The sequence below is a fragment of the Oncorhynchus tshawytscha genome, linkage group LG05, assembly GCF_018296145.1.
Source record: "Oncorhynchus tshawytscha isolate Ot180627B linkage group LG05, Otsh_v2.0, whole genome shotgun sequence".
In the NCBI taxonomy this organism is placed as follows: Eukaryota; Metazoa; Chordata; class Actinopteri; order Salmoniformes; family Salmonidae; genus Oncorhynchus; species Oncorhynchus tshawytscha.
Window position 1 is genome coordinate 32,854,290 of NC_056433.1, and position 17,382 is coordinate 32,871,671.

Below are 17,382 nucleotides of genomic sequence, written 5' to 3' on the forward strand. Positions count from 1 at the left end.
AATTCTGCAATCCACAGTTCCATTCCCTAGGAAGTTTGACTCCACTCTGTGCTGACTTCAGAGCCATGCTATACACAAGTGGGCCTCAATGGGGGGTCGTATTCATAACCCTTCTGTACAAGATGGGAGTCCAAGTGGAAAGGGAATTGGTGTAGCCTGCGGTACAACATCTTTACAAAAAGTATATTTTGCTACATTTCTTGTGTATTTTAGTACTTAAGTGCTTTGGACAATTGTATCATATAATGTTTTTGGAGATAATTGTCGCTTATCATACAGAGAATATTATCTTGCCACGAGGATCATTTCTTTTGAGTTGTTTCTGTAAAATATTTCATGCTGTTATTTAGCTGCCTATACACACACGTACTGTCCATTGTTCTGGTTCAAAGATCTTTGGCTAAAATACAAGATGTTTAATGTTAGAGAAAGATGAATATTACAAAAAGGGCTTTGGAGTAGGAGAGAGGAATGAGACTGGAGATTTAGAGTAGCTAGACCTTTGGGGAGCGAGGGGGGAATCTGAGGGGAGAACAGAGGCTGGGAATGGGGATCATTCTGCTTCAGTGAGTCCCTGTGTGTGTTTGGGGAAAACTCTTTCTGGCCGGAGTCAGCTCTCCCAATCCTTTGGCTAATTGGCCCCCATTGTCCCTGCAAATAAAGGAACTGCTAAGAGAGCAGGCATACAAGGCTGAGGTGTGTGTGTGTGTGTGATACAATACAGTACATCCTACATGTTCACCTGTGCAGACAAGTTGGATCTATGTGACTGACAGAGGTGGGCTCTCTGCTAGGGATGAATACCAGAAAATGGGTTACTGAGATACACCAAGATTTCCCGCCCAAACCCATTCCCTTTTCCTGGGATAGATAATTACGAGAAAACTGTCAATTATGAGGTGAAATGGAACAAAAATGTAAACGTAACGTGCAACAATTTCAATGATTTTACTGAGTGACAGTTCATATAAGGAAATCAGTCAATTGAAATAAATACATTTGGCCCTAATCTATGAATTTCACACGACTTGGCAGGGGCGCAGCAATAGGCTTGGGAACCAGGCCTACCCACTGCGGTGCCAGCCAACCAGAATTAGTTTTTCCCCACAAAACAGATTTATTACAGACAGAAATACTCCTCAGTTTCATCAGTTATCTGGGAGGCTGGCCTCAGACGATCCCGCAGGTGAAGAAGCCGGATGTGGAGATCCTGCGCTGGCATGGTTACACGTGGTCTACGTTTGTGAGGCCGGTTGAACGTACTGCCAAATTCTTTAAAACTACATTGGAGTTGGCTTATGGTAGAGAAATAAACATGCATTTTAGAGAAATAAAGCTCTGGGGGAAAACTTGAGACATCTGTGGTATTGTGTTGTGTGACAAAACGGCACATTTTAGAGTAACCTTATTGTTCCCAGCACAAGGTGCAGCTGCGTAATGATCATGCTGTTTAATCAACTTCTTGATATGCCACACCTGTCAGGTGGATGGATTGTCTTGGCAAAGGATAAATGTTCACTAACAGGGATGTAAACAAATTATTGCACAAAATATGATAGAAATAAGCTTTTTGTGCAAATGGACAATTTCTGGGATCTTTTATTTCAGCTCATGAAACATGAGTTTTTATTTTTATTCCGTATATACAAGATGTCTAAATCTGGCTTCTCTATGGCCTCTCTGCTATCTGCATAATCAATCATCAACGCTCAGGGTGGGGCCAGACACTGCATATCAGGAGGAGGGCAGTTCACAATGCATGTATGATCTCATCACGGTTTTTGTGACAGGTAGGCCTACATTTGCTGCAGCATGGCCTATGTTACAGTAATATAAGGACTGATTGCACGTCTAATTTATACATCTCCTTCTGGCTTTCGGTGGTCCCCTTATTTATTAATTGTACATTAGATATACATGTTTTTGCAGCCTATCACTTGAATATCGTTGCTTTAAATCAGTACATACGCGAGCACGCTCTTACCGTCTTTCTCGCTCTCTGCATCAATTCCCTTCAAATTGCATCCAAAATAGATAATCATTTTCAGGTAATAAATTCAATGCAGTGTAAGCCATATATCTAATGAATGATGGGTTATGCAAAAGTGTATAGCCTCTGTCTCTTGTGCATTACGCACCTGTGCACCGCTGGCAATTAAAAAACGCTCCTTCGCTCTTCGAGTCCCACGAAAAACTAGACTAGAATAGTGTACTGGATTTTGTTTGTTTGCATTTCGTATGGCTTACCAACAGACCATTGGAAGAGGGATACAAGCTCTTATTTGCTGAATGTTATATACAGCAGCCAATAGAACTGACGGGGAGGAGAGAGAATGCGTGATGGCGGTAGGCTAATCAGTTATTTATTTTGTACCAGTCACCCATACCCATTCAATCTTCGTGAAGAGAAGTGAAAGCCGTCTGCGTCTTATTCTAGTCCTAAATGATTCAAGCATGCCATTACTATGAAGAAGATGAGGACAACGAAACTTCACTGTTGAAAATGAGGAGGGGAATGAAGCAACATTCGAGACAGAAAGACGAAGTAGACTAATGCTCACGTTACAAATTACCAGGGGACATATTGTGAAAGGTAGGAGACTTATGCGTCTGCCTACTAATTATACAAATGTAAAATAGGCCCTGTTATATGTCCAAAGTCAATCAATTTGCTAGACTTTAATTGCAACTTTGTAGGCCGCATGTCCTGCACCATCTTTGCATGTTCTCTCCCAGTTTGATGGTTTGAATGAGGTGTGTAATAAGGTCATAATTACAATGTAGTTCTGCGGTGGTTGCCAACCGGCCGATCGCAATCTTCAAGGCATTCATAGTCGATCACCAAACATTTCTGCAGAAAAGCCAACGATAAAGGCTTGCTCTCCTTTTCTATTATTATTCGTGTTGGACTGCTGGCGGTAGGTTTGCTTGATTCAGAAGCTCTGCACACCGGGTTGCCAAAGTGTTCCTGTTTTGAACTATTTAATTTGTCCTACCCGGCGGACCAGTAGATCTGTGGCTAAAATCGAGTATGTTTGATACGACCCTACGTAGGACTTCACAACTTTTAAAACCATGACCACAGAGACCGCCAAAGAACACAGCAAAGAGCTGCTATTTTTATGAGTGAGTTAATGTTTATTCAGCACTGTCAACACTGTTTTTAACACTATTACAAAACATAAAACGAGCTACTCAGTAGGCTACTTTCACTTGCGCTGCAGCTTCAATGAATGAGTAGCCACGTGTATCAATGGCCCTGCGTTTTTATTAGGCTATTATTAGCAGCTTGTCGTGTCTATTTTAATATCTAGGAATATTTCACTTTTTGTTTAGGCTATTATTAGCAGCTTGTCGTGTCTATTTTAATATCTAGGAATATTTCACTTTTTGTTTTCACAGGAACAACATGAATTTGTGTATGAGGCAGATGCGGTACGACTCGAGTTTCGCCATCAGTTAGACGACAGTGTCCCCTCTCTCTGGTCAGTCTCACCAAAGGAAAGGAAGGAGGGAGCAGGGACCCTGAGGCAGACCCTATGCTGCTCTTTCCCTCCACTGAGACTAATACTGCGTTCAAAACAACTTGAAAAATACGAGGTCAAATCATGACATCAGTGATCTTCAGTTCGAAAAGTCGGAGCTCTAGAAGGAATTCCGAGTTGGATGATCGTTTTTTTTCAGAGTTCCCAGTTGTTTTGAATAGGCTGAAGTTGGAGATTTGAGTTCTGAGCTCAGTCCAATAGCTCAGTCCAATAAAATAAAAGCTATTTCAATTTAAGCTCATGCTTAAACACTTGCCTCGCAAGTGTTACACCAACTGATCTATTTTGTTATCAAAGCTCAATATAATATGGTCTGGGTAGTACAATATTGGCAGGCCAAGTGTATAGCCAATATGCTGTGATAATGTATTAGGCCTAATTCCCAAACCTCATTCCTACAGAACTGTTTTTGTTGAATGTTGAATTATTTAAGCCATGTAAAAATATTCAACCCTACTCTCTGCCACAGGTGCCTCAGGATGAGTGGAGTGGATACCCAGAGGATGGGGACCAGGACGAGGAGATCCCGTGTCGGCGGATGCGCAGCAGCAGCTACGTCAAAGCCATGGGAGAAGAAGACAACGACTCTGGTGGCGAATCTGATGGCAGCCCCAAGACCTCACCCCAGAAGGCCATCCGACCCGACGCCCTCGTCCTCAAATCAGCTATGCAGAGACCCCACATAGAACCCCAAAGGTAGGCCTATTAATGTCTCGACTAGAGCTACTGTACGTCTGGTTTTCAATAATGAATTGTCACTACATCCTGGTTACTGTGTCTGTTTCAGGACACCCTCAGCCACATACATCACTCCTGCTTGAGGCTGAGGATGTTCTAAAATGGACACTGTACTGGTTATCATTACCAGGGTATGTTTAAACCAAACTAGTGCAAGTGTGGAGTGTGAGAGATGAATATACTAGAGGTCGACCGATTAATCGGAATGGCTGATTATTTTTGGACCGCTTAAAAAATAAATAAATTACACCTTCATTTAATCTTTAGGAAAGTCAGTTTAGAACACATTCTTATTTTCAATGACGGCCTAGGAACGGTGGGTTAACTGCCTCGTTCAGGGGCAGAACGACAGATGTTTACCTTGTCAGCTCGGGGGATTCAATCTTGCAACCTTACAGTTAACTAGTCCAACGCTCTAACCACCTGCCTCTCATTGCACTCCATGAGGAGACTGCCTGTTACGCAAATGCAGTAAGCCAAGGTAAGTTACTAGCTAGCATTAAACTTATCTTATAAAAAACAATCAATCATAATCACTAGTTAACTACACATGGTTGATGATATTACTAGTTTATCTAGCGTGTCCTGCGTTGCATATAATCGATACGGTGCGTATCGTTGCTCCAATGTGTACCTAACCATGAACATCAATGCCTTTCCTTAAATCAATACACAGAAGTATATATTTTTTAACCTGCATATTTAGCTAAAAGAAATCCAGGTTAGCAGGCAATATTAACCACGTGAAATTGTGTCACTTCTCTTGCATTCATTGCACGCAGAGTCAGTGTATATGCAACAGTTTGGGCCACCTAATTTGCCAGAATTTTACATAATTAAGACATAACATTGAAGGTTGTGCAATGTAACAGGAATATTTAGACTAATGGATGCCACCCCTTAGCTAAAATTTGGAACGGTTCCGTATTTCACTGACAGAATAAACATCTTGTTTTCAAGATGATAGTTTCCGGATTCGACCATGTTAATGACCTAAGGCTCGTATTTCTGTGTGTTATTATGTTATAACTAAATCTATGATTTGATAGAGCAGTCTGACTGAGCGGTGGTAGGCAGCAGCAGACTCGTAAGCATTCATTCAAACAGCACTTTCGTGTTTTTTGGCAGCATCTCTTCATTGTGCGCCAAGCATTGCTCTGTTTATGACTTCAAGCCTATCAACTCCCGAGATGAGGCTGGTGTAACCAATGTGAAATGGCTAGCTAGTTAGCGGGGTGCGTGCTAATAGCGTTTCAAACGTCACTCGCTCTGAGACTTGAAGTAGTTGTTCCCCTTGCTCTGCATGGGTAACGCTGCTTCGAGAGTGGCTGTTGTCGTTGTGTTCCAGGTTCCTAGTGAGGAGAGGGACAAAAGCTATACTGTTACACTGGCAATACTAAAGTGCCTATAAGAACATCCAATAGTCAAAGGTTAATGAAATGCAAATGGTATAGAGAGAAAGAGTCCTATAATAACTACAACCTAAAACTTCTTACCTGGTAATATTGAAGACCCATGTTAAAAGGAACCACCAGCTTTGATATGTTCTAATGTTCTGAGCAAGGAACTTAAACGTTAGCTTTCTTACATGGCACATATTGCACTTTTACTTTCTTCTCCAACACTTTGTTTTTGCATTATTTAAACCAAATTGAACATGTTTCATTATTTATTTGAGGCTAAATAGATTTTATTGATGTATTATATTAAGTTAAAATAAGTGTTCATTCAGTATTGATGTAATTGTCATTATTACAAATACATTTTTAAAAAAAAAATATATTTTTTTAAATCGTCCGATTAATCGCCATTGGCTTTTTTTGGTCCTCCAATAATTGGTATCGGTATCAGCGTTGAAAAATCATAATCGGGCGACCTCTAGAATATACTGTCATACAGTATATTTTGGGATTGTTACAGACAAGGCAACAATTGTTTATGAATTGTTACAGGAATGACAGTCGGGTGTGAATTATATATTACACAGCATTACTGACACGGCTTTGGGTAAACATTTGGCTGCATTACTGAATAATTACTGAATACTTTAAATAACTGTGCTCATAATCTTGGTTTGGACATTAGATTGGATGGCAGGATTTAAAATGATATTTTCGCTCCGATAGTGGCTCTTGGATTACCGTAAATAATGCAGAAGCTCTGACCTTTATCTTGGCTGGATCTTGACCCCCTTTCAAAACCCTGAACACGGCTTCCGCCTTTTTGACACGCCATTTAAAAAAAACTTAACCCTAGCCTAGGCTTTTTGCAAGCGGTTTTCAACCCTAACCCCGGCTTTCATCGTTGAATTTCATCAAAGTCAGACACTGCCAACAGTGTTTTTGTCATTTTTGTGTCCCTCCTGCCTGTTTGTTTTACAGTAACTCTCCTACAGTAGTTATACTGTATACACCTCTAGCTTGCTAAAGCAATGACATTATTTTACCTGGCTGTTATATCCATTTCATGTCTCTGTGACCTCTGTCTGCAGTGGGACATTCTGGGGGGAGCATGCATGATTTAGACATGTCATTCGATGTTGCTGGGCAACAGAGTAAGAATAACTCCTTGGTTACGATTGGCTGTGACATGTTCCTATTCTACCCCAGTGCATCAACAACCTGTGTAAATGCATGACTAAGAGCTTTGCTACATTTGTTTGGCCAATTGGTTTGCAGCCACTTCACTGCCTTTGTTTAGTAATTGCAACCCAGTTCTGTTCATCAGCTCTGATATAAAAGAAGTATTCTAGCTGGTGAGTGTCACAGACCAATGCAGGTATATCTGACGTTTTTCAACTGCTATTTCAATATTTGCCCGTCACCTTACAGAGGAAATGTGCATCACAGCACTGTTGACAAGGCTATGGCAACCCTGTCACTTCTCTCCAATGTCATGGTCAAGGGACAAGGTTTTAAACATGAAAATAAATTGTCTGACAATAAAATCTATTTATTTGAATGTCTTCATAAAGGAGAAATTGATATGTCTCACTCAGCACATATAGTCAGATTCATAGTTATTGGCACCCTTGATAAAGATGAGCAAAAAGACTGTATAAAATAAATAATAAATACAAATTGTATGCAAAAAAAAAATGCTAATCTTTCTTTTGATGCAAAACCCACCACTGGTGTGTGTTACCAAAGAGCTCCATTTTCATTTCATCCAACAAATGTAAACACCTGGAGTTTGCTAAACAGCATTGGCACTTGGATTAGAACCGGTGTTGTGGTCCGATGACATGAAAATAGACGCATGCACACCGATGGTGGGTTTTGCTTACAAAGAAAGATGGATATGCAGAACAGAACCCCTACTGTAAAATATGGGGGTGGATCTTTGATATTATGGGGCTATTTTGATTCCACTGGTCCTGGTTAAGGTCACCGGCATCATGAACTTTACACAAATACCAGGACATTTTAGCCAAAATCCTGATTGCCTCTCCCAGGAGGCTGAAACTTTGCCGTAAGTTTCCAGCAAGACAGTATCCCTAAGCACTTATCAAAATCCACAAAGAAATGGTTAATTGACCACAAAATCAACATTTTGCAATGGCCATCTCAGTCTCCGGACGTGAACCCCATTGAAAACCTGTTGTTTGGTTTGAATTGAAGAGGGCAGTCCATATCAAGTATCTGGAAAGATTCTGTATGGAGGAATGGTCCAAGATCCCTCCCAATCTCATGAAACATTTTAGAAAAAGGTTCAGTGTTATCCTTGCAAGGTGAGCTATTGAAAGGTATTAAAAACAGGGGTGGCAATCATTTAGACCTCTTATTGTTTTTTGGGAAAAGTATTATTTGTTAAACAAAATCTCTGCATCTGAGCAATTGTATTAGCATAAAATACAGTGGGGCAAAAAAGTATTTAGTCAGCCACCAATTGTGCAAGTTCTCCCACTTAAAAAGATGAGAGAGGCCTGTAATTTTCATCATAGGTACACTTCAACTATGACAGACAAAATTAGAAAAAAAATCCGGAAAATCACAATGTAGAATTTTTTATGAATTTATTTGCAAATTATGGTGGAAAATAAGTATTTGGTCAATAACAAAAGTTTATCTCAATACTTTGTTATATACCCTTTGTTGGCAATTACAGAGGTGAAGACTTACAGAAAACGTTTGACATGGTTTCCACACACTGTTGCTGGTATTTTGGCCCATTCCTCCATGCAGATCTCCTCTAGAGCAGTGATGTTTTGGGGCTGTTGCTGGGCAACATGGACTTTCAACACCCTCCAAAGAGTTTCTATGGGGTTGAGATCTGGAGACTGGCTAGGCCACTCCAGGACCTTGAAATGCTTCTTACGAAGCCACTCCTTCGTTGCACGGGCGGTGTGTTTGGGATCATTGTCATGCTGAAAGACCCAGCCACGTTTCATCTTCAATGCCCTTGCTGATGGAAGGAGGTTTTCACTCAAAATCTCACGATACATGGCCCCATTCATTCTTTCCTTTACACGGATCAGTCGTCCTGGTCCCTTTGCAGAAAAACAGCCCCAAAGCATGATGTTTCCACCCCCATGCTTCACAGTAGGTATGGTGTTCTTTGGATGCAACTCAGCATTCTTTGTCCTCCAAACACGACGAGTTGAGTTTTTACCAAAAAGTTATATTTTGGTTTCATCTGACATTCTCCCAATCTTCTTCTGGATCATCCAAATGCTCTCTAGCAAACTTCAGACGGGCCTGGACATGTACTGGCTTAAGCAGGGGGACTCGTCTGGCACTGCAGGATTTCAAAATCAAATCAAATCAAATTTGAGTGTGTTACTGATGGTAGGCTTTGTTACTTTGGTCCCAGCTCTCTGCAGGTCATTCACTAGGTCTCCCCGTGTGGTTCTGGGATTTTTGCTCACCGTTTTTGTGATCATTTTGACCCCATGGGGTGAGATCTTGCGTGGAGCCCCAGATCGAGGGAGATTATCAGTGGTCTTGTATGTCTTCCATTTCCTAATAATTGCTTCCACAGTTGATTTCTTCAAACCAAGCTGCTTACCTATTGCAGATTCAGTCTTCACAGCCTGGTGCAGGTCTACAATTTTGTTTCTGGTGTCCTTTGACAGCTCTTTGGTCTTGGCCATAGTGGACTTTGGAGTGTGACTGTTTGAGGTTGTGGACAGGTGTCTTTTATACTGATAACAAGTTCAAACAGGTGCCATTAATACAGGTAACGAGTGGAGGACAGAGGAGCCTCTTAAAGAAGAAGTTACCGGTCTGTGAGAGCCAGAAATCTTGCTTGTTTGTAGGTGACCAAATACTTATTTTCCACCATAATTTGCAAATAAATTCATAAAAAATCCTACAATATGATTTTCTGGATTTTTTTTCTTCTAATTTCGTCTGTCATAGTTGAAGTGTACCTATGATGAAAATTACAGGCCTCTCATCTTTTTAAGTGGGAGAACTTGCACAATTGGTGGCTGACTAAATACTTTTTTGCCCCACTATTATAAATGCACAACATAACTCAGTATTTGTATTATTAATTTTATACAGTCTCTTTTGCTCATGTTTATCCAAGGTGCCAATAATTTTGGACCTAACTGTACAGTGCCTGTTTGCACTCATTCCCCTCTTGACAAGCAACACTCCATAGATTCATAGATAAATACGCTTTAGGTAAGCTATAGGAAGAAGGACAGTGGTACAGAGTGATATTGTAATACAAATAATAGAATGATTGGACAGAAAATGAAAGACACCAGCAAAAGAATGTACAGCTAGATATGTAGCATGGCTTGGCAGGGGATCATGGAAGCAGTAAGGATGGTTACGATAACATTTTCCTTACCTTGTACTGTTGAATGCGTCAGAGCAGAATATCTTCCCTTCCTGATTGTGACCCAGAGGATGCATCGGCTCTCCCCCTGAGATGTGTCTTAGTTTATTGTTATTCTAAGCTGGCTTTGAAAATCACCCTTCCAGAACAGGACAGTTGCTTGTGTTCTGGAGGTCTACCCGCACTCACGCCCGCATGCATGCACTCACACACACACACACACACACACACACACACACACACACACACACACACACACACACACACACACACACACACACACACCGAGAGAGAACCTGGTGAGGTGCCCTGCATGTATCAGTCCTGTGTGACGCTCAGACTCCCTATCCTTTTATCACCCACGGCTTAATCGTCATATCACTGGGAATCTACTCACTTCCTGCTTTTGTCTCACTTCCTGCTTTTGTCCCACACACACAGACACACATTAAGCCTCGTTTCCACACTCCATTATTACTGAAGCTCTGAGAAGCGTATATTTTACTAATGGGAGGTGTAGGTGGGATGTGCAAACTGTAATTGTTGGGCTAGCGAGTCACCTGTGTTTTTGGGGCTTGCGATATCTGCACGTGTCATCATAGTTTAGAGTTGATTGCAATAATGCTGCTAATGTTGTAGGAGGATGAGTCACTTTTGCCGCAAGCACAGTGTTATATTCAGTGAGCGATATAAGCTGGGCACACCAATACCCTGCTGGTCACAACACAACATAACCTGGATACATATGTACTACATGTAAGCCAGGTTACCTGTTTAACAGTATGTGACATTGTTGGGTCTTTAGCCCTGAGCATTTTCCAGGGATGTCTGACTAGGACTGTTGTGGTGAGCGTATTACCGCCACACCGGAAGTCATGAGTTATGACCACAGTAAAATTCCACGTGACCTTTGAGTCACGGTAATCTCATTTTATGAACTCTGGACATGCGTTGGTGGTACCCAACTCACTAACGAGCATCAGGTCCTAATGGCCTGGTAATCAGGGCTCTATTGTCCCTCTTACCACTCTGACATCAATGCAAATGCAATCAAAAATCACATCAAACCACTTATCTTCAAAACAGTGTCATGCTTTTAAAACTCACCTCATCGATCAACTTGAAGAAAGAAGTTCAACAACAGGTTGAAACTGAGTGGAAATATGGTCGCTGTGGATGTTGTTTTAAAGCCTAACAACGAAATAGACAGCGCTTTCTAAGGTGATGATTCATTCAAAACACATACGCATATTGTCACGCCCTGGCCATAGAGAGGTTTTTATTCTCTATTTTGGTTAGGCCAGGATGTGACTAGGGTGGGCATTCTATGTTCATTTTCTACGTTTTTGATTTCTTTGTTGTTTGGCCGGGTGTGGTTCTCAATCAGGGGCAGCTGTCTATCGTTGTCCCTGATTGAGAACCATACTTAGGTAGCCTTTCCCACCTGAGTTTTGTGGGTAGTTGTTTTCTGTTTTTGTGTCTGCACCAGACAGACCTGTTTCGGTTGTTCTCGTCGTTGTTTTGTTAATCAGTGTTCAGTTCCATTAATGAAAGGATGAACACGTACCATGCTGCACCTTGGTCCTCACCTTCTTCCACCAACAACCGTTACACATATTAGGTCTTATGCATACACTTGTGCATACAAAAACCCCAGGAATTAAAATAATGATGGTGCTATTATACAATACATAATTTGGTACATAATTGGTCTAGCCTCTACTCCAAAATTAAACTAATTCCAGTAATAGCTTTTGAGTGTGGCCTGTATTATTCAAGCAGCTCTTAATCTCACGACAAAATTAGACGTTCGCCCATGTTTCTCAAAGTCAAATTTCGACTTCTTCCAAATATAACATTTGTATGTGTTTAAGGTTAAGTTTAGGCATTAACTCTGAATTTTTAAGGTTAGGCATTACCTCCGAATGGTTAAGGTAAGGGTTAAGATTTGGGATAGAAATAAGAAATATAACCGAAACAACATTCTATCACTGGATTTGAACTTGCAACTTCTGGAATCGGAGGCCGATGCTACTTGAAGGCAACAGCGCTCAATGTTAAAAAGAGAAGGAGTTCAGCTGCTACTATATTTATTTCTCAGATGCTCATATTAATCACATGTTCTGCTATGAAATGGGAGCAGCCTATCCACGATTGAAAAGTGAACCAGCGGGAAGGCAGCCTCCATTCACTATTCGAGTGCATACGGATGTCATGTATTTTTACCCCTGTCCCTGTTCCTGCCCATTTGAGAATGGGCAATTCTAATCTAAACTAATTTTACATAAGTGAAGACCCGATTTAAATTGAGAATAGTCTGACAGATGAAAATATGATCACTTGATGAGAGAACAGCGTGTGCAGCCTGAGGCAAGGATTACGGCGCAACATTTTTCTGCAAATCGCAAATCGTCAACAGCCTGTAGTCGCATCATGCAGCCCAAATATGTTTTGATTTCTAAGACATTCTAAGGTGTGTATCATTAACAACCACATTTGACAAAAACCTCTAAATCTAGTGTATAGGACGTGTTTCAAATGATCACTTTTAAGCTCCACATAGCCATTTCATATGCATATTCGCTCTGGAATGGGAAAAATATCCTTTCTATTTTATTCAGCTAAGTTAAATGACATTCTTACTATAAAAGGTCATTGTCCTTCCAAAAGTATTCAGACCCTTTGACTTTTCCCACATTTTGTTGTTACAGCCTTATTCTAAAATTGATTCAATGGATTTTTTCCTCACCAATCTACACACTTTGCCATTATGGGGTATTGTGTGTAGATTGATGAGGGAAAAAACTATTTGATCAATTTTAGAATAAGGCTATAATGTAACAATATGGAAAAAGTCAAGGGGTCTGAATACTTTCCGAATGCACTGTATATAAATAAGTTATTTCTGTTTTTGATTTTTAATTCATTTGCAAAAAAAATATAAACCTGTTTTCGCTTTGTCATTATGGGGTATTGTGTGTAGATTGCTGAGTAAATGTTTTTATTTAATCCATTTTAGAATAAGGTTGTAACGTAACAAAATGTCGAAACATCCTCTGTAAAATAGTGGCACGGGACTTGTATCTTGTCTGCTAAGTGAACCAACTCATATTCTGAAATACATTTTCTTAATATCATCATGTTTAGAATAAATAAGAGCTTTATTGCGATGATATATATTGCAATTTATTCATGATACTTTTTTTAATGTAGATGTTCCAAAGGCGCACATCAGTGGCTTCTACAATATGTGTGGAGGCCTGGAGATGCTAAACGTGTTTGTTAATTAACAGTCAATTATCGTGAGACCGGCAGTCTTTTGCAGGACTATAACCGGTTGACAAAATTTCATGACCACCACAGCCCTGTGTCTGACTCACAATGCCTCTCATATTTGTCTATCCACTCTCTCTCTCTCTCTCTCTCTGTACAGTCAGAGCTACCACTTGCAAACCACCCGAGACATGATGCGGCCCCATCCCAGTGTCACCCTGGACCCAGCCACCAACTACCCCCAACACCATATACCCCTCGGCCCTCAGTTCCGATCCCGGAACCAGAGCTACATGCGCGCGGTTAGCACCCTCAGTCAGGCAAGCTGCGTCAGCCAGGTGAGTCCCACGCAGGCCCCTCACAGGGGGAACACCAGGAGCCCTGGAGGAGTAGGAGGATTGAGAGATACTGTAGATGCCACCATGTTGGTAGAGTGGGTGGAACCTTCTGTTGTTTGCTAAAGGGGTGGCAAAAATAATATAGTTATTTACAGAAATACATTAGTCACAACCTGATCCCCCCCACTCCATGAGATGTTTAGCTGTTATTGTCTGCAGGATTAGGTTTTATTGATAGGTTGAGTTGTCATTGGTAATGCTTATTTACAATGAATCCTATTTTGACTATGTTCAGTGCACATCTTCAGAACTACGCGTGTGAAGTCCATAGATTTGCTATTGGTGACGTTGCATAAACAAGCAGTACCATACTGTACATATCTGTTCACTTAAATATTTATTCCATTACAAGTTCAAGTTACCCGTTAAGTAAGTTCATGCACACTACTAGAAGTTGTGTTGAACTGCTCAGTCGGTCTAGACAATGTTTTTTATGTTTGAACAGCAGGAGTTATACTATAAAGCATGCTTTTTATCCGTTGCAACTGAATATTAGGTACAAGATACAATGATTTAATACATTCTTTGCAGTCATTTTTATTACATAGTAGCAGGCTTTTATGCACTGCGTAATATAGACTGGATGGATTTTAATACACGTTTGGCACAATATCTCAACCAACCTTGGTGCTATTAAAAAAAAAAAATCGCCTCACACAGATGACGTTAGTACGGCTTCCCGCCTGCCGTTATATTGGGTGCATTGCGATGGAAATATATATATATTCGCAACATTGAAATTCCGTTAACCGCATGTCGTTTTTTTACTGTGTTGCACCGTCATCTCTGCCTTTGAATAGGTTCTTGAAAGGACACCTGCTTTCCCCTTTGTCACAGTAGTAACGTATGTACGTCTGTGACGATGACCTGCAGTGGAATAGTACGTCTTGAAACGGTATACCAAAATGATGCATTGTTTTTGTTGTTTTTCATTTGCTGGTTTTTATCTGCTTGTTTATTCTTTCCCATGCTAACACTCCTTCATATTTACTGTGCTAAAGGGGAAGAGTCAAAGTGAGAAAGAGAAAGGAAGAGGAAAAATTAAGGACTGCTATTCCTGTTTTTGTCTCTCAGGTGAGTGAGACTGAGGTCAATGGCCAGTTTGAGTCAGTTTGCGAGTCCGTTTTTAGCGAAGTAGAATCCCAGGCCATGGAGGCCTTGGACCTGCCTGGCTCGTTCCGCACTCGAAGCCACAGTTACCTGCGTGCAATTCAGGCTGGGTATTCCCAAGACGACGACTGCTTGCCTTCAATGACATCCTCCACTGTCACTTCAACTCTCAGATCCACAACAGGTAACAGTACGACCTCAAAAGAAAAATGAGAGAAGGCTTAGAAAACATACTCCTCATACATTCTATAACATGCGTACATACCTACATATGTACAGTGGGGGGTACCCTTGAGCTTGAAGAGATGCTGGGTTGAATGATTCCGGTCGTTTCCTTTTGGCTACTGTCACTGTTGTGTGTCTCTTGTTTGTCTTGCCTCTGCATATCCTGAGTGTTCTGAGGGATTTGCTTGCAAGCGTGTTGCTTTGCACAGTCCATATACATCATTACCCTTAGCTTTAGCTTTCTGATTCGCTTTCTGATTCGTCACATGTGGCGGTGGCAAAGCTGGACCCGGAGTAGAGGATGGGAGGGGGACTCATTCAAACCAGCCCAATGAGAAGTTAAACCCACGACACACGACAGTCACACTCACAGCACTTGGCATGTGTAAGAGAAACAGGCCTTGTATCGAGCATGATAATCTCATTGATATATGTGTCGTGTGTAGAGAGTGTGAGTCGGGTAGGGAAGGGTTAAGTGTGAAACAGAACAGTGGTTGGAGGAGGGCTGTAAAGACCTCTAGAGAGTGTTAGGAAGGCTCATAGTCTCCTCGAGAGGTCTTAGGTTTCCCCCATCCATGCTTTGTTTGACCAGTTCATTACACTAGCGTCTCTAACTGATCTTGGCTTATAAGCCCACAGAACACAAGACAGCAAAAACTTGTAACCGACATACGGTAAGTCAACAAACTCAGATAGGGTACTGGTTGCACAAAGGAACTTACTAGTAAAGTCAATTCAGAGTGCATAAAATATATTACGTTATTCTATATTGTTGTATTGTGTTGCATAAAACCACATTTGGAGGTATTATATAAATGAAGCTTTCATTTGGAATAGTGATCATTTTTGATGTAGCCAGATCAGAAGATAATATTCAATGGTCTTTCATCAGGTAGTCTGGCAATCATGTGTTTCAGGGAGATTGATCAGTTGACCTGAAGTTTGACAAGGTTCGAAGAGGGTTTGACTAGAGTAGCGCTCTCGCAAAAGAAATGTCAAAAGCTACTTTAACCTGTAGGGCCAACGTATTAGACACTTTCTCATTGTCCTAAATCTCACATTTAGATGACCTCTTAGGTGAAAACATCTGTCGGTGTGCTGTTGAGCAAGGCACTTAACCCTAATTGCTCCTGTAAGTGTGTCTGTAGAATAATGTAAACATCGTCTTAGTAATTGTGAGGATACCAAGTCAATTTGTTGTAGTATTTGCTGATTTGATATTAAACATTCAGGGATTTGAAGGTTTTGTGCAACATTGTACACACAATGTCATCGTCAAAAACATCAACATATCTGGTTCTTTGTGCAAACAGAACCACTGCTGCCTCTAACCTAATTGATCTAGTGCATTTGGTGTATGCCTGGAAGAGTAAAGCTATGAACCCTATTGAAATACTATCATTTCATATGACGTTTTTCATTTGACAATATTATGACCGGGATTTTAATACATTTTGTAAAATCAATTGTATTAGACCTCTGCATTTGTTTGTTTTCTGTTGGTTTACCTGTTTTCTTGTACAATCTGGAGTTTTTTTGTTTGTTTATCTTGTCATGCTCAATTGGGTTGCACAGTCAGAATCCCCTCAGCCTACGATGTGACTGAAGTACTGAGGATCAAGGAAGTCCTCCAATCCCACCGTCTTACCTGCTGAACTCCTTTCACCCAATAAGCTCTCTGGTCAAATTGTCTGCTTCACAATTGGCTCACTAAATTGGCTCTCAAATGGGTGTCGGTTACTCCCAGCGTTTTCTGTATATATTTGTATTTTTTAATGAGTAGTTCTCTAGGACTTTTTTCTCTCCAAATACAGTCACATCCGACTGGGCTATGGAACAGGATATGTTAGTGATCCTCAGGGAAATAATTGGCTGACCTGATGCCTCCATCTCAAGCCATATTGCAAATATTTTTTACATGGTATCGACCATTTGGTGTCATTTTTGAGGGAATAGTGGCCTTGAAATGAAGTGAATGATCCACAGTATTTGACTGGCCATGCCACTGACTTATACAATTCGGAAATGAGATCTGAATTCTAAATCGCTTACCAACCAAAATGCAAGAATGTCGAGGCTAGCGGGGGGCCCTTGAGTGGGGAAGGGATCCTATGATGCCCCATTGGGATGAAGAGCAACACCCCCTCCCAATCTGACCAGCCATGCATCTCTGGAAGGATAACCAGGGGGACAGAACAGCTGGATGCCTGTCACAGGTATTTTAATGACAACACGCATACATATATCTATATATATATATGTGTGTGTTTTTTTGCACTGCCTTCTCAGCAATAGATAAAAAA

The 17,382-nt window shown here is 40.9% G+C and overlaps 1 protein-coding gene across 1 annotated transcript in view; it reads left to right on the top strand.

Annotated features, from left to right (window-relative positions):
* Positions 1-2,161: 2,161 nt before the first annotated feature.
* LOC112251512 (disks large-associated protein 2-like) overlaps positions 2,162-17,382 on the top strand; it is a 47,401-nt gene continuing 32,180 nt past the window's right edge. Inside the window, exons 1-4 of the mRNA XM_024422502.2 lie at positions 2,162-2,593; positions 4,015-4,241; positions 13,507-13,684; positions 14,819-15,038. Coding sequence (XP_024278270.1) covers positions 4,084-4,241; positions 13,507-13,684; positions 14,819-15,038 — 556 coding nt within the window. The 5' untranslated portion in view covers positions 2,162-2,593; positions 4,015-4,083. The remainder of the gene's footprint in view (positions 2,594-4,014; positions 4,242-13,506; positions 13,685-14,818; positions 15,039-17,382) is intronic.